At 47.7% G+C, this 23,165-nt stretch overlaps 1 protein-coding gene across 1 annotated transcript in view; it reads left to right on the top strand.

Moving 5' to 3' along the window:
• The window catches only part of TBC1D10C (TBC1 domain family member 10C), a 236,630-nt gene that overhangs the window by 109,662 nt on the left and 103,803 nt on the right, over positions 1-23,165 (top strand). Inside the window, exon 4 of the mRNA XM_069232929.1 lies at positions 2,479-2,586. Coding sequence (XP_069089030.1) covers positions 2,479-2,586 — 108 coding nt within the window. The remainder of the gene's footprint in view (positions 1-2,478; positions 2,587-23,165) is intronic.

The following is a 23,165-nucleotide window of genomic DNA, read 5'->3' as shown; positions in this document are numbered from 1 at the left end:
ATGCAGCTTCTCAAGTTGTCTGTAGGCAAGGCATAAAGAGTTGATCAAATAATCTCTTGCTAAGCATTTACACATGCATGATTTTAGATCTACATTTACCATGTGTAAGATCAAACACATTGTGAGTACTCCTGGAAAGCTGAAATTGTCACCACTTCCAAGGACAACTCCTGAAGATTTGTGTGGATTCCCCAAAAACAGTAAATCTATTCTCTTGGGCCAAATTGGAGGAAAAACAGCCAGGATATTGCAGATAATTTCTGCTCTTGAAGATGGTTCACCAGGTTCATATTACTTCCTGATGGCTAGTGGAGATCCCCTTCTCGCAGGACCTCAAAACTTTGAAATCTGAGAAATGCGCCATGCTCATTATAGGGTTCTAGCTGCACATGTTTTGTTTGTCAAGAAAGGATAGGAGGAACAGTATATAACTGTAAAGTAGCCACACGTCATCTGAGATGCCTTTAGTCTTGGTTTCTCAACTCAATTGCATTTTCAGACTATAATTTTTTGAGAGCATACCAATAATACTAAAAATGAAAGTACAAGTCCCAAAACACAAAGTGCAGACAGTTGAAAGCTAGGGTTTGCTGAAGGTGCCACTCATAACATGACGCTACTTAGTAGATACGTCATTTATTTCACCTTCTGTCTACAGTTAAAGATGAGGCCGATGTTTGCTGACAACACTGCAGAGCTACTTCTCTGGTTGCTGTCTGTCCTGCCTTTTGGTTTTGAAGATTTGATCACCCTACCATTTGTGGAGCTGAGTTAGATATTATCCACACTCTCATGCGCAATCCTAATATTTCCTAATATCATAAAGTGAGGTTTGAGCCTACAAAATCACCATTCACAGCAGATGGTGTACGAGGGGACAATCTGAAGGCACATTTAGCATTAACTTGCTGTCCTGTCCCTCCGAGTCTTGATCAGTCAAAGAGGCAGAGAGCTCTTAAAAATTGCCCTTTTAAGAATGCCAGAACACTCTATATTTCTATGTCCTCAATATCTTTCACTTGGTTTCTTGTCAAATGTCAATCACCTGGTCTCCTGCCAAACATCCATGACTTGGTCTCCGGTCAAGCATCTAATCACCTGGTTTCCTGTGACGGGTCTATCATCTATTCTCTTGGCACCATCTGTCATCCTTAATCATATTAAACATCCATCAACTTGCCTCTGGTCAAGTGTAGATTACCTGGCCTTCTATCACACATCGATCACCTGGTGGCCTCTCATGCATCTTTCATCTGGTCTTCTGCTAAACATCTATTAATAGTCTCTTGCTTCATTTTTATCACCTCGTCTCCTGTCACCGTCTATCATCCTGTCAAGTGTCAATCACCTGGTGTCTTGTCACATATCTATCACATGATCTCCTGTCACTGTTATTACCTGATGTCATGTGATGCATCTTTGATGTGTGATCACATCTATCACCTGGTGCTGTGTCACTCGTCTATCACCTTTGAACTGCTCAGCATCTATCACCTGTTCTCCTTTCACCCGCTGTTACTTAGTCTCCTGTCAAACATCTATCACCTGGCTTCTGGTCAAGCGTTTATCACCTTGTCTCCTTTGACGTCAATCACCTAATGTCCTCTCAAGAATCTTTCACCTTGTCTCCTGCCATATGTCTATCACTTGGTCTCCTGCCACATGCTTATTCCCTAGTCTCCTGTGACTGTCTAACACCTGATGATGTGTCACACGTCTATGACCTTTGACCTATTGAGAGTCTATCACCTGGTGTCCTGCCAGGCGTCTTTTACAGAGTGTCCTGTCATACATCTATCACCCATGCCCTGTCAAGAGCCTATCACCTGGTCTCCGGTTAAGTATCTATCACTGAGTCACCTGTTACACGTGACAGGTCTTCTGACAAGCACCTGTCACTTGGTCCCCTGTCACTCCACTGTCACGTGTCATGTATCCATCACCTGGTTTACAGTCACAGGCCTATCATCTGATCTCCTGTCAAAGACTACAGTAGTGCGTGTTACCCTTCCGTTCCTCCGGAGTGTAATGAGGTCTTTTACAAAAAGCCAGGATGGGGGGTGGAGGATGGGGGTAGACCTATGACACCAGGCAGGAGGGTGATGGATGAAGAGAGTCCTTTCTGGTGGCTGCTTAATAATTTGTGTATTGCTCCCCCCACGCTGGCTTAGACATGTAACTACCTCCCATTTAAAAACAAAAGCACAGACTTTGTCATAGATATAGTGAGCATGTGGTGCACTAGCATGTACAAAATAGTAAGGAATCCCTTTCTGTGGTAAGTAGCAGCTCACTGGGCTCCTCTGGAGGTGGCCTGAACACTCAGCCGTAGCTCTTCTCAGCACATTGATGACTTGGATACTGGGGCCTAGTTCCAGCTAACTTCATGGTTGTTGGAGGTTCAAGATTTGTGTTGGGGTCTCTGTGAGTCGATACTGCTACTCTGACTTATTTGGATACTTTGTCTCTTTCAACCAGGTGAAGCTTTTGTGCCGAAAAGGAATCCCGTCCTCTTGGAGAGCCCGCTGCTGGCCCCTCCTCTGCGGCGCCCAAGCGGCCATGGACAGAAACCCCCTCAAGTACCAGGTATGGTAACTTGCATAATGAATCTGGCCCTTTTATACCACAATTAATTCACCTTCACATCTTAGATCCGCCCCTTCCTTCTATACTTCTGTCAATCAACAGAGGCATGCATTCTTTCCACAGGAATGATGTCATTATTCATCATGTGATGCCGAACTACTACAGGGGACGCTCTAGCCCAGGGTAACATAAGATAACTAGAACCAACCACTGTGCTACCTTATGTTATATTATGTGACAAAAAGTATCAGAGTATCATGATATAAAGTAAAATAACATAACTTCATTCAGCCGCTGTGTTGTGTTATATAACACAAAGTATCACAGTGTATCGTTATATAAAGTAAAACAATGTAACATCATGCAGCCACTGTGTGATATAAAGTAAAACAACGTAACATCATGCAGCCACTGTGTGATATAAAGTAAAACAACGTAACATCATGCAGCCACTGTGTGATATATAGTGTAAACAATGTAACATCATGCAGCCGCTGCGTTATCCTACACTAACAACAGTTGCATGAAAACAGTGTTACAGTTTATAAGACATTACATGAATGCAGCCTACTACACCACAAGTAGCATACTGACAACAACTCACATGTAAAATATCAAATAGTGTGTATAAGCCACCAATAAAGGCATGTGGCTAATTTCAAATCTGATGTCAAAACATCTGTATTAAGGAGAAGTATACCAGTAGTCAGTGTAATAATTTATTACAGCTTCCTAGCGCTATCACACCACCCCTATATCAAACTCGTCTCACAACTGAAAACCCTATAGCCCTTTCTGCCTCCTTATTTTTTAACTGAAATGGAGTCTGAGGTCAACATTTCTTTTTTCCCAGCCCATATGTGTCTAGTTAGATGACAACCTTTCCGCTCTGCACACAGAACTCTGGTAGCAAGATTAAGGGAATGTGTGGACTAGGTCAGACTCAATTTGCGGTACATAGAGAGTTTATTTTTGGGTCTCCCTACAGACAGGTTCGGATGCCTTCCTTGTACTTTTCATTTCCCTGCTGCTGAATCAATGGCTTTCCTCCTTATTCCTTACATTGGATAGTGGTCTGTCCTTGCTCATGACTGGATGGCTTCCTTCTCCATTTAAATTGCCATACCCTGATTTAATGGCTTTTTTCATATTCTTGTGTTCGTCATACCTCTAGATCATCACAGTCTCGCCATGTTTGATTGGCTGACTGTATCCTTCCATTGCTGATGTCAAGGAACTACTTTTCCTTTCGCATGTTTGTGCAGCATGGAAGCACGTGGATTTCCTGGCTCTTTCACTCCCCCCTTCTCTTTTGAGCAGTCTCTCCCTCTTTACTTATTCACGCCCTCTCTCTCCCCCTTGTCTGCAAGTCATTCCCCGTGGCGCTCTCTCCCCCTTGTCTGCAAGTCATTCCCCGTGGCGCCCTGTCACCCCTTGCACTTCTGTCTCCCTCCCACCCTTCCCTCCCTCTTACCCCAGTTCTGATGAACTCCATGGGGAGCTGGCCTTACCCGGCTCTTCCCCTGGCCGTGTCCACCCTGAGGTGGCGGCTGTGTGAAAAGAAGGGTGTTTGGTAACAGGGTGGGTGAAGCGTCCCTTCGCTGCCCTCCATGTGCTCGAGCTGTGGCCTGTGGCCCAGTGGGGGCCTCATATGCTTCCCCACCCCCACTGTGGCTGTGACTGGCCCTCGCCAATGCCCTCCCTCACAGGTGTCACAGTGCACTCAGCAGACGCAGCTCCCCACAGGTCTCCCCCGCGTCTGGGACCCGGCCTGTGAGCTTCAGAGCCTGCGAATCCACGCCCTTTCCCAGACAGCATGGCCTACAGAGTATGGACTGCAGGGAGGCCCTCGGGTACAGACACTGTACCCTGCTCTCCTTCCAGCCGTGCCCCAGTGCCCAGCTAGTGCCCTGAGGCGGAGCCAGGTGTGGCGTCGGCCTGCGGAGTTGCAGGCCAACACGTGGTGGGGGTGATGTGAAGAATACGCAGACCACAGCTCTGGTCAAGTGCTGGCACGGGACTGCCTCCTCCGCCGCGCGCGCTTTTACTACCACAGGCGCATGTGCGCCGGCTGCTGTGGGCTCGCGGGGGAGCTCTGTATGGCTCGCGGGTGTATCCTATATGATGAGGTACCGGGGATCCAGGGACAGAGGTGGAAGAGGCCTTGAGCTGTGCGGAAGTTTCTGCTGTGGCTCTGCACTCCGGAATAAAGGACACCAATACTGTAGGAGGCTGGACTGGCTTGTAGTGAGTACCAAGGGGTACTTGCACCTTGCACCAGGCCCAGGTATCCCTTATTAGTGTATAGGGCGTCTAGCAGCTTAGGCTGATAGATAATGGTAGCTTAGCAGAGCAGCTTAGGCTGAACTAGGAGACGTGTGAAGCTACTACAGTACCACAAGTGTCACTTGCACAATATCATAAGAAAACACAATACACAGTTATACTAAAAATAAAGGTACTTTATTTTTATGACAATATGCCAAAGTATCTTAGAGTGTACCCTCAGTGAGAGGATAGGAAATATACACAAGATATATGTACACAATACCAAAAATATGCAGTATAGTCTTAGAAAACAGTGCAAACAATGTATAGTTACAATAGGATGCAATGGGGACACATAGGGATAGGGGCAACACAAACCATATTCTCCAAAAGTGGAATGCGAACCACGAATGGACCCCAAACCTATGTGACCCTGTAGAGGGTCGCTGGGACTATTAGAAAATAGTGAGAGTTAGAAAAATAACCCTCCCCAAGACCCTGAAAAATGAGTGCAAAGTGCACTAAAGTTCCCCCAAAGACAAAGAAGTTGTGATAGAGGAATAATGCAGGAAAGACACAAACCAACAATACAACAACGATGGATTTCCAATCTAGGGTACCTGTGGAACAAGGGGACCAAGTCCAAAAGTCACAAGCAAGTCGGAGATGGGCATATGCCCAGGAAATGCCAGCTGTGGGTGCAAAGAAGCTTCTACTGGACAGAAGAAGCTGAGGTTTCTGCAGGAACAAAAAAGGCTAGAGACTTCCCCTTTGGTGGACGGATCCCTCTCGCCGTGGAGAGTCGTGCAGAAGTGTTTTCCCGCCGAAAGAATGCCAACAAGCCTTGCTAGCTGCAAATCGTACGGTAAGCGTTTTTGGACGCTGCTGTGGCCCAGGAAGGACCAGGATGTCGCAAATTGCGCCAGGAGGTAGAGGGGACATCGAGCAAGACAAGGAGCCCTCTCAGCAGCAGGTAGCACCCAGAGAAGTGCCAGAAACAGGCACTACAAGGATGCATGAAACGGTGCTCACCCAAAGTTACACAAAGGAGTCCCACGTCGCCGGAGACCAACTTAGAAAGTCGTGCAATGCAGGTTAGAGTGCCGTGGACCCAGGCTTGGCTGTGCACAAAGGATTTCTACCGGAAGTGCACAGGGGCCGGAGTAGCTGCAAAAGTCGCGGTTCCCAGCAATGCAGTCTAGCGAGGTGAGGCAAGGACTTACCTCCACCAAACTTGGACTGAAGAGTCACTGGACTGTGGGAGTCACTTGGACAGAGTTGCTGGATTCGAAGGACCTCGCTCGTCGTGCTGAGAGGAGACCCAAGGGACCGGTAATGCAGCTTTTTGGTGCCTGCGGTTGCAGGGGGAAGATTCCGTCGACCCACTGGAGATTTCTTCGGAGCTTCTAGTGCAGAGAGGAGGCAGACTACCCCCACAGCATGCACCACCAGGAAAACAGTCGAGAAGGCGGCAGGATCAGCGTTACAGAATTGCAGTAGTCGTCTTTGCTACTATGTTGCAGTTTTGCAGGCTTCCAGCGCGGTCAGCAGTCGATTCCTTGGCAGAAGGTGAAGAGAGAGATGCAGAGGAACTCGGATGAGCTCTTGCATTCGTTATCTAAAGTTTCCCCAGAGACAGAGACCCTAAATAGCCAGAAAAGAGGGTTTGGCTACCTAGGAGAGAGGATAGGCTAGCAACACCTGAAGGAGCCTATCAGAAGGAGTCTCTGATGTCACCTGGTGGCTGGCCACTCAGAGCAGTCCAGTGTGCCAGCAGCACCTCTGTTTCCAAGATGGCAGAGGTCTGGAGCACACTGGAGGAGCTCTGGACACCTCCCAGGGGAGGTGCAGGTCAGGGGAGTGGTCACTCCCCTTTCCTTTGTCCAGTTTCACGCCAGAGCAGGGCTAAGGGGTTCCCTGAACCGGTGTAGACTGGCTTATGCAGAATTGGGCACATCTGTGCCCAAGAAAGCATTTCCAGAGGCTGGGGGAGGCTACTCCTCCCCTGCCTTCACACCATTTTCCAAAGGGAGAGGGTGTAACACCCTCTCTCAGAGGAAGTCCTTTGTTCTGCCATCCTGGGACAAGCCTGGCTTGACCCCAGGAGGGCAGAAACCTGTCTGAGGGGTTGGCAGCAGCAGCAGCTGCAGTGAAACCCCAGGAAAGGCAGTTTGGCAGTACCAGGGTCTGTGCTACAGACCACTGGGGTCATGGGATTGTGCCAACTATGCCAGGATGGCATAGAGGGGGCAATTCCATGATCATAGACATGTTACATGGCCATATTCGGAGTTACCATTGTGAGGCTACATATAGGTAGTGACCTATATGTAGTGCACACGTGTAATCGTGTCCCAGCACTCACAAAGTCCGGGGAATTGGCCCTGAACAATGTGGGGGCACCTTGGCTAGTGCCAGGGTGCCCTCACACTAAGTAACTTTGCACCTAACCTTTACCAGGTAAAGGTTAGACATATAGGTGACTTATAAGTTACTTAAGTGCAGTGTAAAATGGCTGTGAAATAACGTGGACGTTATTTCACTCAGGCTGCAGTGGCAGGCCTGTGTAAGAATTGTCAGAGCTCCCTATGGGTGGCAAAAGAAATGCTGCAGCCCATAGGGATCTCCTGGAACCCCAATACCCTGGGTACCTCAGTACCATATACTAGGGAATTATAAGGGTGTTCCAGTAAGCCAATGTAAATTGGTACAATTGGTCACTAGCCTGTTAGTGACAATTTGAAAGAAATGAGAGAGCATAACCACTGAGGTTCTGGTTAGCAGAGCCTCAGTGAGACAGTTAGGCACCACACAGGGAACACATACATATAGGCCACACACTTATGAGCACTGGGGTCCTGACTAGCAGGGTCCCAGTGACACATAACAAACATACTGAAAACATAGTGTTTCCACTATGAGCACTGGGCCCTGGCTAGCAGGATCCCAGTGAGACAGTGAAAACACCCTGACATACACTCACAAACAGGCCCAAAGTGGGGGTAACAAGGCTAGAAAGAGGCTACTTTCTCACAAATACACACCAATTGTAATATATTTTATTATATAGCAAGGTGTGGACATCAGGAGTACAACGCCCATTGGGCTCAAAGGGCTTCACCCCCCCCCCCCCCCCCCAACAAAACCACCTCCACCGCCCAGGCCTAGGCCGTAGCCTTGGCTGCAGCTTAGTGGGTGATTGTCTCAGGCAGCTCCTGGGCAGAGCACTGTTTGGGAAGCCGATGTCGGAGAAAACATTTCTATTCTTTAGAGACACGTTCAGCTTCTGCTGCTGCTAGAAAGTGTCGTCAAAGAAGGGGCAGAGGTCACGGGTAAGTCTAATGCGGGGACACCATTACACGCGTGCACTATACATAGGTCACTACCTATATATAGCGTCACAATGGTAACTCTGAACATGGCCATGTAACACGTCTAAAATCATGGAATTGTCACCCCAATGCCATCCTGGCATTGGGGAGACAATTCCATGATCCCCCGGGTCTCTAGCACAGACCCGGGCACTGCCAAACTACCTTTCCCGGGGTTTCACTGCAGCTGCTGCCAACCCCTCAGACAGGTTTCTGCCCTCCTGGGGTCCAGCCAGGCTTGGCCCAGGAAGGCAGAACAAAGGACTTCCTCAGAGAGAGGGTGTTACACCCTCTCCCTTTGGAAAAAGGTGTCAGGGCTGGGGAGGAGTAGCCTCCCCCAGCCTCTGGAAATGCTTTGATGGGCACAGATGTTGCCCATCTCTGCATAAGCCAGTCTACACCGGTTCAGGGATCCCCCAGCCCTGCTCTGGCGCGAAACTGGACAAAGGAAAGGGGAGTGACCACTCCCCTGACCTGCACCTCCCCTGTGAGGTGCCCAGAGCTCCTCCAGTGTGCTCCAGACCTCTGCCATCTTGGAAAGAGAGGTGCTGCTGGCACACTGGACTGCTCTGAGTGGCCAGTGCCAGCAGGTGACGTCAGAGACTCCTTCTGATAGGCTCTTACCTGTGTTGCTAGCCTATCCTCCTTCCTAAGTAGCCAAACTTCCTTTTCTGGATATTTAGGGTCTCTGCTTTGGGGAATTCTTTAGATAACTAATGCAAGAGCTCATCAGAGTTCCTCTGCATCTCTCTCTTCACCTTCGGCCAAGGAATCGACCGCTGACTGCTCTGGACGCCTGCAAAACTGCAACAAAGTAGCAAAGACAACTACTGCGACCTTGTAACGCTGATTCGGCCGCCTTCTCGACTGTTTTTCCTGGTGGTGCATGCTGTGGGGGTAGTCTGCCTCCTCTCTGCACTAGAAGCTCCGAAGAACTCTCACGTGGGTCGACGGAATCTTCCCCCTGCAACCGCAGGCACCAAAGAACTGCATCACCGGTCCTCTGGGTCCCCTCTCAGCATGACGAGCGTGTTCCCTGGAACTCAGCAACTCTGTCCAAGTGACTCCCACAGTCCACTGACTCTTCAGTCCAAGTTTGGTGGAGGTAAGTCCTTGCCTCCCCACGCTAGACTGCATTGCTGGGTACCGCGTGATTTGCAGCTGCTCCGGCTCCTGTGCACTCTTCCAGGATTTCCTTTGTGCACAGCCAAGCCTGGGTCCCCGACACTCTAACCTGCAGTGCACGTCCTCCTGATTTGTCCTCCGGCGTCGTGGGACCTTCCTTTGTGACTTCGGGTGAGCTCCGGTTCACTCTTCTTCGTAGTGCCTGTTCCGGCACTTCTGCGGGTGCTGCTTGCTTCTGAGTGGGCTCTTTGTCTTGCTGGATGCCCCCTCTGTCTCATCACGCAATTGGCGAAATCCTGGTCCCTCCTGGGCCACAGCAGTATCCAAAAACCCTAACTGCGACCCTTGCAGCTAGCAAGGCTTGTTTGCGGTCTTTCTGCACGTGGGACATCCATCCTCCAAAGGGGAAGTTCCTAGTCCTCTGCGTTCTTGCAGAATCCACAGCTTCTACCATCCGGTGGCAGCTTCTTTGCACCTACAGCTGGCATTTCCTGGGCATCTGCCCACTCCCGACTTGATCATGACTTTTGGACTTGGTCCCCTTGTTCCACAGGTACTCTCGTCCGGAAATCCATCGTTGTTGCATTGCTGGTGTTGGTCTTCCTTGCAGAATTCCCTTATCATGACTTCTGTGCTCTCCGGGGAACTTAGGTGCACTTTGCACCCCCTTTTCAGAGTCTTGGGGTGGGCTATTTTTCTAACCCTCAATGTTTTCTTACAGTCCCAGCGACCCTCTAGAAGCTCACATAGGTTTGGGGTCCATTCGTGGTTCGCATTCCACTTCTAAAGTATATGGTTTATGTTGCCCCTATACCTATGTGTTCTCATTGTAATCTATTGTGACTGTACATTGCTTGCATTGCTTTCTATTGCTATTACTGCATATTTTTGGTATTGTGTACATATATCTTGTGTATATTTGCTATCCTCATACTGAGGGTACTCACTGAGATACTTTTGGCATTTTGTCATAAAAATAAAGTACCTTTATTTTTAGTATATCTGTGTATTGTGTTTTCTTATGATATTGTGCATATGACACTAGTGGTATAGTAGGAGCTTTACACGTCTCCTAGTTCAGCCTAAGCTGCTCTGCTAAGCTACCCTTTTCTATCAGCCTAAGCTGCTAGACACCTCTTCTACACTAATAAGGGATAACTGGACCTGGTGCAGAGTGTAAGTACCCCTTGGTACCACTACAAACCAGGCCAGCCTCCTACATCAAGCGATTGTCATTGCGCTTAAGAATTAGCCATCGCTCAAAGTGTGTCAAAGGGTGTTCCGCATGTGTCCGGACGGAAGGGTGTAGCATCCAGTGTTGCACCTGAAGTGTTGAGATCTGGTCCACTTCTGTTAGGCCGTAGTCTACTTTAAGCTGTTCAAAGGGGATGATCCCTTGTGAATCAAACAGGGGCTTTGATCCTCTTACAGCCTCACTCTTGCCAATGCCGAATTTGTTCGGGTTGCAGCCTGGGTGTGGACTCCGGGTAATGCAAAATTGGTGTCATAGGGGAAGGGAACGACGTCAACTCCTCTCTCATTGCTACTCTGTTCCAGACATGGAATACAGCTTGCGTCACAGGTGAGGAACAGATCCCCAGGCTTGATGTGTCTTAGGAAGCCATGGTTTCTTCCATGTATAGGACGCCATCACTGCCTGGTCCATGAAGACTGTTAGAAATGGGGTTTCTGGTTGGCTAGGGTATGCACCTCAGCCACGCAGAACTTACCCACTCTAGTCAGGGCAAGGGAGTTACACATCCAAGATAACCCCTGCTCACCCCCTTGGTAGCTTGGCACGAGCAGTCAGGCTTAACCCGGAGGCAATGTGTAAAGCGTTTGCACAACACACACAACACACGTGACGCAATATCCCCACCACAAAGGAAACACAACACCAGATTATATGAAAATATACTGTATTGTACACAACGGAATTATCAGACCAAACATCACATATCAGTACTATCCTGCTACCTTAGCAGTTGTCAGAACGTTACACATTAGTTACTCTGCAACCTAGCAGTAGTCCCACATAACACACAGGTTACTCAGTATTCTGCAACATAAGCAGTAGTCAGGAAAACACGCTATTACATCACAGCACTTGTCATAAGAATATCATAAAATGCCCATAGTAGGAACATTAGAAAACATATGGCAAGTTATAAAAAGATATTAGCAAGCATGTCCATAAAAGGAACATTTGCATACACATATGTAAAAACATCAAAAGCAGGTAGGTAATATATGAATTAAAAAAAAGTCTGTAGAAAGAACTTTGGATTGCAACTATATTGGTCCTTTAAACAGTACCTTGTTGGATGAAGGCACCTCCAGTGCCTAGAAGGTGAACAATGGGCCCCCCGGCGCTCCTATGCGCAAAACGGGGGCCTCCCTTATACTCTGGGGTCAGAGGAGGGCGACATGCACCTCCTCTCTTTCATAGACAGGCCCCTCCGGGGACCGTGATTCCTGGGGGCCACCAGGGCCTCAACCGGCCCTCACGAGGGGGGACCAGAGCCAGCAAAAACAACTTAGGGCAGGAGGGGGGCACCACGCACCCCCTCCAGTTTAATGACAGTCCCCTCCGGGGACCCGCTGGGTCCCGGGTGATTTGCAGCTGCTCAGGCTCCTGTGCACTCTTCCAGGATTTCCTTCGTGCACAGCCAAGCCTGGGTCCCCCGACACTCTGTCTCCTCACGCAATTGGTGACATCCTGGTCCCTCCTGGGCCACAGCAGCATCCAAAAACCCTAACCGCGACCCTTGCAGCTAGCAAGGCTTGTTTGCGGTCTTTCTGCATGGAAACACCTCTGCAAGCTTCTTCACGACGTGGGACATCCATCCTCCAAAGGGGAAGTTCCTAGTCCTCTGCGTTCTTGCAGAATCCACAGCTTCTACCATCCGGTGGCAGCTTCTTTGCACCCACAGCTGGCATTTCCTGGGCATCTGCCCACTCCCGACTTGATCCTGACTTTTGGACTTGGTCCCCTTGTTCCACAGGTACTCTCGTCCGGAAATCCTTCGTTGTTGCATTGCTGGTGTTGGTCTTCCTTGCAGAATTCCCCTATCACGACTTCTGTGCTCTCTGGGGAACTTAGGTACACTTTGCACCCCCTTTTCAGGGTCTTGGGGTGGGCTATTTGTCTAACCCTCACTGTTTTCTTACAGTCCCAGCGACCCTCTACAAGCTCACATAGGTTTGGGGTCCATTTGTGGTTCGCATTCCACTTCTAGAGTATATGGTTTGTGTTGCCCCTATACCTATGTGTTCTCTTTGCAATCTATTGTGACTGTACATTGCTTGCATTGCTTTCTATTGCTATTACTGCATATTTTGGGTATTGTGTACATATATCTTCTGTATATTTGCTATCCTCATACTGAGGGTACTCACTCAGATACTTTTGGCATATTGTCATAAAAATAAAGTACCTTTATTTTTAGTATATCTGTGTATTGTGTTTTCTTATGATATTGTGCATATGACACTAGTGGTATAGTAGGAGCTTTACACGTCTCCTAGTTCAGCCTAAGTTGCTCTTCTAAGCTACCCTTTTCGATCAGCCTAAGCTGCTAGACACCTCTTCTACACTAATAAGGGATAACTGGACCTGGTGCAGAGTGTAAGTACCCCTTGGTACCACTACAAACCAGGCCAGCCTCCTACATCAAGCGATTGTCATTGCGCTTAAGAATTAGCCATCGCTCAAAGTGTGTCAAAGGGTGTTCCGCATGTGTCCGGACGGAAGGGTGTAGCACCCAGTGTTGCACCTGAAGGGTTGGGATCTGGTCCACTTCTGTTAGGCTGTAGTCTACTTTAAGCTGTTCAAAGGGGATGATCCCTTGTGGATCAAACAGGGGCTTTGATCCTCCCAAACAACTTAGGGCAGGAGGGGGGCACCACGCACCCCCTCCAGTTTAATGACAGGCCCCTCCCGGGACCCGTGATCTCTGGGGGCCCCCCCCCGGGCCTCCACTGGCCCTTCCACCAAGGGGGGGGGCCCACAATAATGCCCGTTTTACCTAACAGCAGAAAAGGAGCGTCCTGCTCCTAACGCAGAGGCCAGGGGGAAGGGGGCACTCCCCGCGCCTTCCCCTGGTCCTGCCGTGAAGCCACAAGAAGATCGAACCCCTCCTGGGGCCCGAGCAGACACTCGCTTGCACCTGATGCGGTGCACGAGTGTTCTTCCAGCTTCCCGGGCCGCTGCGGTGATATTATTTAAAGGGGCACAATGCAGCCAGGAGCCTACGAGCTCCCAAGGCTCCATAAGCGCGCTGCAAACCACGGAGAAGCACCCCGCGTGAAGCAATGGATGCAGGGGTCAGGGGCCACAGCACCCTGCCCCTGGGGAGCAGAATCTTAAGACAAGGTCCTCAGCTGGAGGACCCAGCTACAGGCCAGCACAAGGGAAATGCAGCAAGTGGCAAGTCCTTCACAGTGGCCAGGCAGGTCACAGGTCAGCACAGCAGCAGCAGTCCATGGCGGTTCCTGGTGAGTCCTTTCAGCCTTTGGTGTCCAGTTCCAAGATGATTCCAAGAGTCTCCAAATTGTGGGGAAAATTCCCCTGTACTTATAGTCAGTTCTTACAGTGTTTTACAATGGTAGGGAGAGGAGGTTCCAGCCAGTTACAACTGGTTCTGGGAGTGCCCCCTCTCTCCTTTCAGCACAGACTCCAAACATCAGTGGGGGGTTAATGACCCTATTGTGTGAGGCCAGGGCACAGTCTTTACAAATGCAGGTGTGCCCGCCTCTCCCTTTTCTCAGCCCAGGAAGACTATTCAGTATGCAGATGCACCTCTGTGACACCTCCACCCTCCCTGTTTACAGGCTGTCTGAAAAGTATCCACAAAGCCCCAACTGTCACTCTGCCCAGACGTGGATTGGAGTCAAGCTGCAAAACATGAGAGTCAGAAGCACAGATAAATGCACACTTTCTAGAAGTGGCATTTCTGTGATAGTAATAAAAAATACACCCACACCAGTAAGCAGAATTTATTATCACCATCACAACCATACCAAACACGCCTACGCTACCCCTCCTAAATCAGACAATACCCCTTACACATAAGGCAGGGCATTTCTAATGCAATCCTATGAGAAGGCAGCACTCACAGCAGTGAGACACCAAGTTAGGCTGTTTGTCACTACTAGGACAGGCCATGCAATATGGCACATGTCCTGCCTTTCTACATACATGGCACCCTGCCCATAGGGCTAGCTACGGCGTACCTTAGGGGTGACTTACATGTAGTAAAAGGGGAGTTCTGGGCCTGGCAAGTAAATTTAGATGCCAGGTCCCTGTGGCAGAAAACTGCGCACACAGGCCCTGCGCTAGCAGGCCTGAGACAGGTTTGAAAGTCTACTTCAGTGGGTGGCGCAAGCAGCGCTGCAGGCCCACTAGTAGTATTTAATTTACAGGCCCTGGGTATAGAGATACCACTGTACAAGGGACTTATAGGTAAATTAAATATGCCAATTAGGTATAAGCCAATCTTACCAACTTTAGATGGGAGAGCACCTGCACTTTAGCACTGGTCAGCAGTGATAAAGTGCTCAGAGTCCTAGAGCCAACAGCGAGAGGTCAGAAAAACCAGGAGGAAGGAGGAAAAAAGACTGGGGATGACCCTGCGTAGGCAAAAAGTCCAACAAAGACCCAATGTTTTTCAGTAGGCGGTCTACTCCACTCTATCTTGTACCAAAGCTGCAAGGTCTAGTAGTAGCGCAATAACGTCGGGGTGGCGAGTACGCCCTCCTTTGATGATCAATACATTAGCTTCTTGTGCAAGCAAGGTTTCCATCCTCCCCAGATTAATCAATTAATGGCAAGTTGTAGGGACTGAAGGGTGTGTTTGAGAGGTTCAAGAGGTAAGGCCTGGAATAGATAGACAATTATTGGTAGTGTGGTCATCTTTACAGCAGCGATCCTGCCGAACCAGGGAAGACCTAGCCATTCCTTCCCCACAATAGCTGCTTTAGCCTGTCTAGTCAGGTTGCCATAGTTTAAGTCAATTGTGCGTTGTAGAGACTTCGCTAATTGGATTTTCAAATAGGGGATAAGAGATAGGGCCTGTTCGAATGGAAACTTGGCTCTGAGGGCCACTTCAGTCTGTGGAGAGGCAGAGAGGCTTAGGATAAGGGTTTTCTCCATATTCACCTTAAAGGCAGAATATTTACTAAAAGTCTGCAATTCTTGCACAAGGGTCGGGAGGAAAGTCAAAGGGTTGGAGACGGCTAGGATCATGTCATCCGCATATAAGCTAATGAGGTGTTGTTTACCCTCAAACATGACACCTGAGGTCTTGGAATGTGCTCAGAGGCATTGAGTTAGTGACTTCATGTAGAGGGCAAACAGGAGAGGGGACAGGGGCAGGCCTGCCTCGTTCCACGCTTAATGCCGAAGGATGTGGAGGATATTCCATTAACCTGTACGGTGGCTGTTGGAAAGCTATAGACACTCTCAATCCAGTGAAGGAATCATAATCCAAAGCCAAAAGTGTTCCTGTGTTTTGAACAAGTAAAGCCAATGGACTTGGTCAAACACTTTTTCGTGTCAATGGAAAAGAGGAGGGCCTCCATCTTGGAGCACAAGGTTTTGTCCATTAGATGGTAGAGATGTCAGGTGTTGTCTCCACACTGACGTCCCAGGATAATCCGGTACCTGGTGTGGAGAAATTAGCCCATGTGCAGGTTAAGGCGGTGTGCTAGCACACCGGCAAACAGTTTCGTGTCAATGTTAAGGAGAGATATGGGTCTATAAGACTTGCTCAGGGCGGGATCCTTGTCTGGCTTGGGTATAACTGCTGTGGGTGCCTCCACCATGGACTCTGTGAGGGAACCCGAGGATACAAATGAGTTAAAGAACCTTGTCAAGATAGGGGCTTATTTGTGGCAAAAGGTTTTATAAAAAAGTGGAGAGAAGCCATCCGGACCTGGGGACTTCATGGGCTTAAGGCGGGCAATGGCAGAGATCATTTCCTCCACCCATTTCGGTTGGTCCAGGGGTTCAGCAGTGTTTGAAGGGAGCTGCGTTATCGGATGAGTTGAAAGATAAGGCGAGGGGTCGTCTGTTCCCTGATCCTCGGTATACAGGGTTTCATACAAAGTCTCGAACACCACTGCGATCTGAATGTCCGAATGCACTTTCACAGTGGAAGATTGTTTGATTGCTTGGACATGTCCAGACTGCCGTTTAGTTTGCGGGCGGTGTGCCAAGAGCTTTCCACATCTGTTACCCCCCAGGTAGTACTTATGCTTCAGTCGGAGTAGACCATACTCTGTTCTATCTACATCTAGGAGCTTCAGAAGCAGGAGTGGGGGCTCACTGTATGCTTATGGATCGTAGCGAGTTCTGAGACCTTCCATTCGAATGTCTGCTGTTTTTCTTTGCGGAGGCAATTTTTGGAGGCTGAAATGGCAATCAATTCTCCCCTCAGAGCTAACTTCAGAGTTTCCCAGAGGGAGGACATGGTGACTTGCCCATTGTCGTTCATCTGCATACAGTCTTGTATTGCTTGTCTGAACGCAGCGACAGTCGTGGGGACCTGAGTAAAGAGTCTCAGAGGCATCACTGCGGGGTGGTAGGCCGGGCGTGGGTGATGCGCATAGTCAGGGTCAATGGTTCAGGATTCTAAAGTGATCTCGGAGCAATATCTGAGTCTTGAACCAGAGTCATAATGGCAGGGGTGGTCAGGAAATAATCTGTACGGGCTCATATTTTGTGTGCTGCAGAGTAGTGGGAGTAGTCCCTGGAAGTGGGATGCTGTAATTGCCACATGTCAGTCAGACCACAATCCGCTAGCCAGTTATATCCCTGGGATGACATAGCTCCAGTCTGGTCAAAGTGATGGACCGATGTATCAAGATCATTGTCCATGACAAGACTGAAATCTCTCCCCAATCAATATGGCTGTGTCCGGGGTTTGTAATTAAGAAAATGTATTTAGGATAAATGGTTCCTGCCGCTCATTAGGGGCATAAACATTTGTTATGGTAAACTGTAGGTTTCTCACTCATATCTTACACGCAAGAAATCGTTCCCGGATTTCTGTTACTCTAGAGAGTAAGTCACCTTGGAACCAGAAGGAGAACAGGATAGCCATCTCTCCCTTCTTTGTGGTGTTTGTGGACCAGAGTTGCCACAGAAACCATCTAGATTGCCTACGGTGCACATCTTTAGGGAGGAAGGTGGTCTCCTGGAGCAAGCAAATGTCACTCTCTGAGTGTTCAAAAGGGACAAGAATCGCTCTCCACTTAATAGAGATCATTTAGGCTTCTAACATTGAGGCTCTGTACCGTAACTTCCAGGAACGTCTATCTGCAGATAGCAGATGCTGAGGGAACAAAACTTATAGAGGCATGTGAGCTCATGGTGGCAGGTAGTGTATGAGCATCACCTATCTGCCGGATTTGGCAAGTATCATTACTCCTGAGTAGGCGGATGGAAGAACAACCCCAAAAATGAAAAAAATAGGAAGAACTACTAACTTTCAACACAGAGGGAATAAGTCCATCTTCGATGGTGGTCCAGATAGGCAGGTGGGCAATGAGACGTTAGAGCCGAACACTATCACTGAGCGTATCACCAGTCTGAGCATCTGGCACCACCCTCACAGTGCCCGCTTGCCCAGTCCGGCCTGATAGGCTTACACTGGGTTTCTAGTCAGTCAGAGCCCCAGGAGAGTGCCTGAAACAGTAACTGTCTCTCCTTGGTCACAGTGGTTGAATCCGTGCGGGCTTTCGTAGAAGGACGTTCGGTGCTGCGCCATTGGGTTTTCTTGAGGGTTGTGTCTGTGGACGAGTCCTCTCAGGCAGATTGGGCATTAGGGTCCTCAATGCCCAATATGCGGCATTCTTCCCACAGGGAATGTAGCTGGAGCAGTTTTCCATCATGTGGAATTTGATCCTGAATGGATGGCCCCAAGAGTAGGCAATGCCCACGTTCTGAAGATCGGCTGTTACAGGGAGAAACTTACTTTGCTGTTGCAGTGTAATTGTGGACAAGTCCTGATAGAGGACCGGAGCATGGTCTCTGAATTGTATTGGTTGTTTCTCTCAGACTTTGCGAAGGATCTCCTCTTTCAGCTGGCAGTCATAGATGCAGGTTAGTATGTCTGCAGGTGATGCCCTATTGGGTCAAGGCGGCACCACTCAGAGGACTCGGTCCAGTTTCAGCTCCATTTCATCAGTGGCACCAGGGATGTGATGGAAAAGAGCCTTCACATACCCACTGTTGTCCATTCCCTCCGCTTTCGGTGGAACCCCACGGATGTGCACATTGTCCCTCCAGGAATGATTCTCGAGATCTTTGGCGTGAGTCTGGAGTTGATTATGTTGATCTTGCAAGCTTAGGACCTCTTGTTGCAGCCATTCAACCTCCTTGTCCCTTCTGGTTTCACAATCTTCCACTGCAGAAACTCTATCTCCAAGTTCCTCCAGGTTACGGCGGACCTCCCTCAGGTATGCCGACAGGTCTTTCTTCACCACTTGCAAGTCATCTTTAAAGGAAGAAAAGAGAGCCTCCAGAAAAGACTTGGGTGCTCATTACGAGTTTGGCGGGGAAGACCACCGACCGCAGTGCTGGCGGCCGCCAAAAGACCTCCAGCATGGCGGTCCTCAGACCACCAGATTACGACTCCTGGTGGCTTTCTGCCATTTTCCAGGCAGAAAACCGCCAGCAGTCGTACTGGCAGTCGGCGGTCTAATGGCGGTTGCACTACCGACACCACCAAGCCAACAAAACACCGCCCGCCATATTTCAATTTGAAAAACATTGTGGCTGTGTTGTGTTGGTGGGGCACTGGTTGCAGTGCAAGCGCCAGGACCTGTTCCCTCCGGGACGACACCCTTGTCGACCAGGTAAGGTGACTGTCCGAAAGGGGATGGGGAGGTGTTGTGTGTTTTCGTGTGTGTGCTTGTGAGTGTGAGTATGGATTCGGGTGTGTAGTGCTTTCCTCTTATTTAGTTTCTAAGCACTAACATAACACAACAGAAATGCACTTCTGAGGTCAAAGAAGACTTTTATTGTTATTTTATTCTTCCCCAACCACAATGTTTATGAATGAATGAGTTAGTAGCTTTCAAGTCCGCGTTAATCAAACAAAATATATCAGTTTGCAATATACACAGCAGGTTATATTTATAAGATATTGAATGCAAAGCAAAACAAATACTTCACCGTGTGGGAACTATTCACAGCTTCATCTTTCTAAGGTCTGCAAGCTGAGGACCCCTGTCAGCCGCGAGAAAGAGAGATTCATCTACCCACACGGGATTGCTGGCAGCCTGCGCCAAGCTCCAGCACGAGGTCCGGCAGATTCGAATCTGACCCTCTGCAGCCTGTTACATTCGTTACAAAGGTGTGCCCCCTCCTCTCAGACCTGGGAAACTGAGCAAGCCTTTTGGAGACTGGCCAGGTCTCCAAGACTACTCCTGTTCCCAAGCTCAAGGGAAGAGAAACGACGCCCATGTACTCTCTCTTATCAGGTCTAGTCTACTGTGAGAGCAAAACATCTTGGTTCTCTGGTGCAAAAACACAGCTTGGAAAAATACAGCTTAGATTCTCAACTGCCATGTCTAACTCCACGTTAAAGGCAATGGGCAGCTAACCTAAATATCAAATGCAATGTCATGTTAAAGGCAATAGGCAGCTAACCTAAATATCAAATGCAATGTCTAGTGTCATGTCAAAGCCAATAGGCATCTAAGCTGAATACAAAATACAATGTCTTATATCATGTCAAAGCCCATAGGCAGCTGAGCTGAATACAAAATGCAATGTATAATATCATGTCAAAGCCAAAAGGCAGCGGAGCTGAATACAAAGTGTAATGTATGATATCATGTCAAAGCCAATAGGCAGTTAAGCTGAATATCATGTCAAAGCCAATAGGCAGTTAAGCTGGATACAGCATGTCAAAGCCAATAGGCAGAATACAGAATGTAATGGCTAATGCAATGTCAAAGCCCATAGGCGGCTCAACTGAATACAGAAAGTAATGGCTAATGCCATGTCAAAGCCCATAGGCGGCTCAACTGAACAAAACATACCATGTGCTACTGGTGAACATTGAGCAACTAATATGCGCAGTGGTGAAACACAAAGTCATTGGTCAAAACAAACTTTATCAAATGGCAGGACATTCCGCCCTTTGACCAATGAATTTTTGTTTCACATATCTCATATTTCAAACAAACAAAAAAAACATCAGCACAAAAAAAAAACATTATGATCAAAGCAATCCCTGTAAAGCAATAGAAGTGAATTAACACATTGATTTCATAACCTTTCACATCAGATACATCTACATAGAAAAGACTGAGCAATTTTTTTTTCTTTTTTTTTCTGAATGAGTCTCTAATTCAACAGTGTTAGCAATTTGATGTGGCATGAGTTCTACTCATGTAAAGATGCACGGTCCACTTGAAAGGTTTGCTGGAAGATAAGCAAAAGTCAGAGTTCCATACGAGAGGGGAAAAAAAAAAAAAACACAGCAAACAAGTTGAACTTGAACTGAAGGCGCAGTTTGCGCAAAATGGATCCATGGTGCTGGCACTTTACTCAGCCAGGTTCAGGTTGGGGATTCGGTCCCTTCCCCGACCCCACACGCACACACCAGAAGGGGGACCACACAGCACACTCAGGGACAGTGGCGAAACGTGGTCGGATCTGCAAAAGAAACAAGTATGACTTTTCTTGCAAATAACATTTTTCATTTAAACTGCACCCTTCCTCTTTCTTTCCCTGTTTTATAATCAGCAGGACGTTTTTGGGGCCCTTTGTTATATTCTCTGCAGGTTCTGGAGGGTCACTTGGGGCGTCAGCCCACACATCAGCACTGAGGTTTTTATCTGCTGCACCACAGCTTCCCTTTTCTTGCACTGTCAGAAGGGCTGGGGCAGACTCCTTCTTTACCAAACCTCCATTCACTGCATTTTTGCCAAGTTGGGCCATTCTGTCTCCAATTTGTATGAATGAATCAGATTCTTTTCTAGGTATCAGCATAATTTCGATTTTTCCTTGGTAATTTGCAGCAATCACTCTCCCTAAAACCTGATCAATTTGCCATTTCTGTTCTGGTAACTTTCCTCTCCCCAACTGCTCTGTGACTGCTTGCATGACAGATTGCTTTTGTGCGTGCTGCACAGTTTTTATCAAATCTAGGGGAATGGGCATCTCTCTCATCTCTGCCCACTTGTAAGTGGTCTTTTCACATTTCTGGGGCACCCACATAGCCATCCCCACTAAGGCAGAATTCTGGGTGTACACTTCTCTCTCTGAATTTTTCTCATTAACATCTGCAAGGTAATTGAACCAGTTAGGTACAAGCCATGTGGCTAAAACATTATCAAAGAACCAAAAATCAGCGTAAAAATGACACATCTCACGTAGCTCTTGCTTTAAAATCTGACACACATTATACAACTCTGTTCCTTCTACTGTGCCAGAAAGCAACATTTCAGTCAATGAATCATTAGTAAAACAAACATGCTTTTCATCTTCAGTGGACACGAATTCAAATGGTGCACACAACTTCATTGGTAATTCTTTTATCTGTGGTACTCTAGCCCTGTCTTGCAAGTACCAGATCCATTGTATGATTCTAGCTAGGGGCACTATTTTCTTTCCTTGTTCTTGAGTTACATGTACATCAGTTTTTCCTTCTTGCACTGCGCAGAAACCTAAAGTCTGCATTATTTCATTTGCCAAATCACAAGCGCGCAGCTGCATATAATTTTTCACAGTGACCATATACAAAAGTGTTAGGATTTCTCTCAAATGAGGGCTATTCTTTTTCCAAAAATCAAACAAGCTAATGAAACTCGGGGTGTCTTGCTCTAAAATCTTTCATTTTACTTGTGCATTTTGCTGGTAACTCGTAAATCACATTCTGGTCTCTCTCCTCCGTGTTATCAGTTAAGGAATGCATTTTGGCTGCCAAAAACCCTGGCTCACACGGAAACTCAGTGCAGCTCGGAGCTGTCTTAACCCCCTCATTACTGGAATGGGACAAGAAAGATTCTTCAAAAACAGCCCTTTTATAACTTTCAGTCTTATTTTGAATTATTGTATCCTGGTTAATTTGCTCACGTAAATTCCTATTTTCATGTTCCAACTTCCTACATTTCTCCTGCATTTCTCTGTAAGCAGATAAAGGTATCCAGACCTTTCTGTCATCATTACTTCCAAAACACACGTTTTCTACATATATACAACAGGAATTATTTCTCAAAACATTATCAGGCCTTTTAGCTACACATGCATTTTCTTCTGTAATTCCCCAAACAGAAAACAATTCACAGTTTTTCTTAGCACCATCAGGCAGTTCATCAACACATGTATTCTCAGACATGGTCTGCCGTGCTACTGTGATTCTCCAAACAGAAAAAAATTTCTGTAACTCTCCAAACAACAAAAAACAATTACACTTTTAAAGTGTGCACTTAGAAATCTACCAACTCGTCAAACCCTTTAATCACCTCTTAATGACCGACCCCACGACTCCAGGTACCAATTGTAGTGCTTTCCTCTTATTTAGTTTCTAAGCACTAACATAACACAACAGAAATGCACTTCTGAGGTCAAAGAAGACTTTTATTGTTGTTATATGAATGACGAATTAGTAGCTTTCCAGTCCGCGTTAATCAAACAAAATATATCAGTTTGCAATATACACAGCAGGTTATATTTATAAGATATTGAATGCAAAGCAAAACAAATACTTCACCGTGTGGGAACTATTCACAGCTTCATCTTTCTAAGGTCTGCAAGCTGAGGACCCCTGTCAGCCGCGAGAAAGAGTGTCATCTACC

The sequence above is a fragment of the Pleurodeles waltl genome, chromosome 4_2 (genome assembly GCF_031143425.1).
Source record: "Pleurodeles waltl isolate 20211129_DDA chromosome 4_2, aPleWal1.hap1.20221129, whole genome shotgun sequence".
Taxonomy (NCBI): Eukaryota; Metazoa; Chordata; class Amphibia; order Caudata; family Salamandridae; genus Pleurodeles; species Pleurodeles waltl.
Note: the sequence above shows the minus strand (reverse complement) of the source record. Positions and strands in the feature narration are given on the sequence as shown.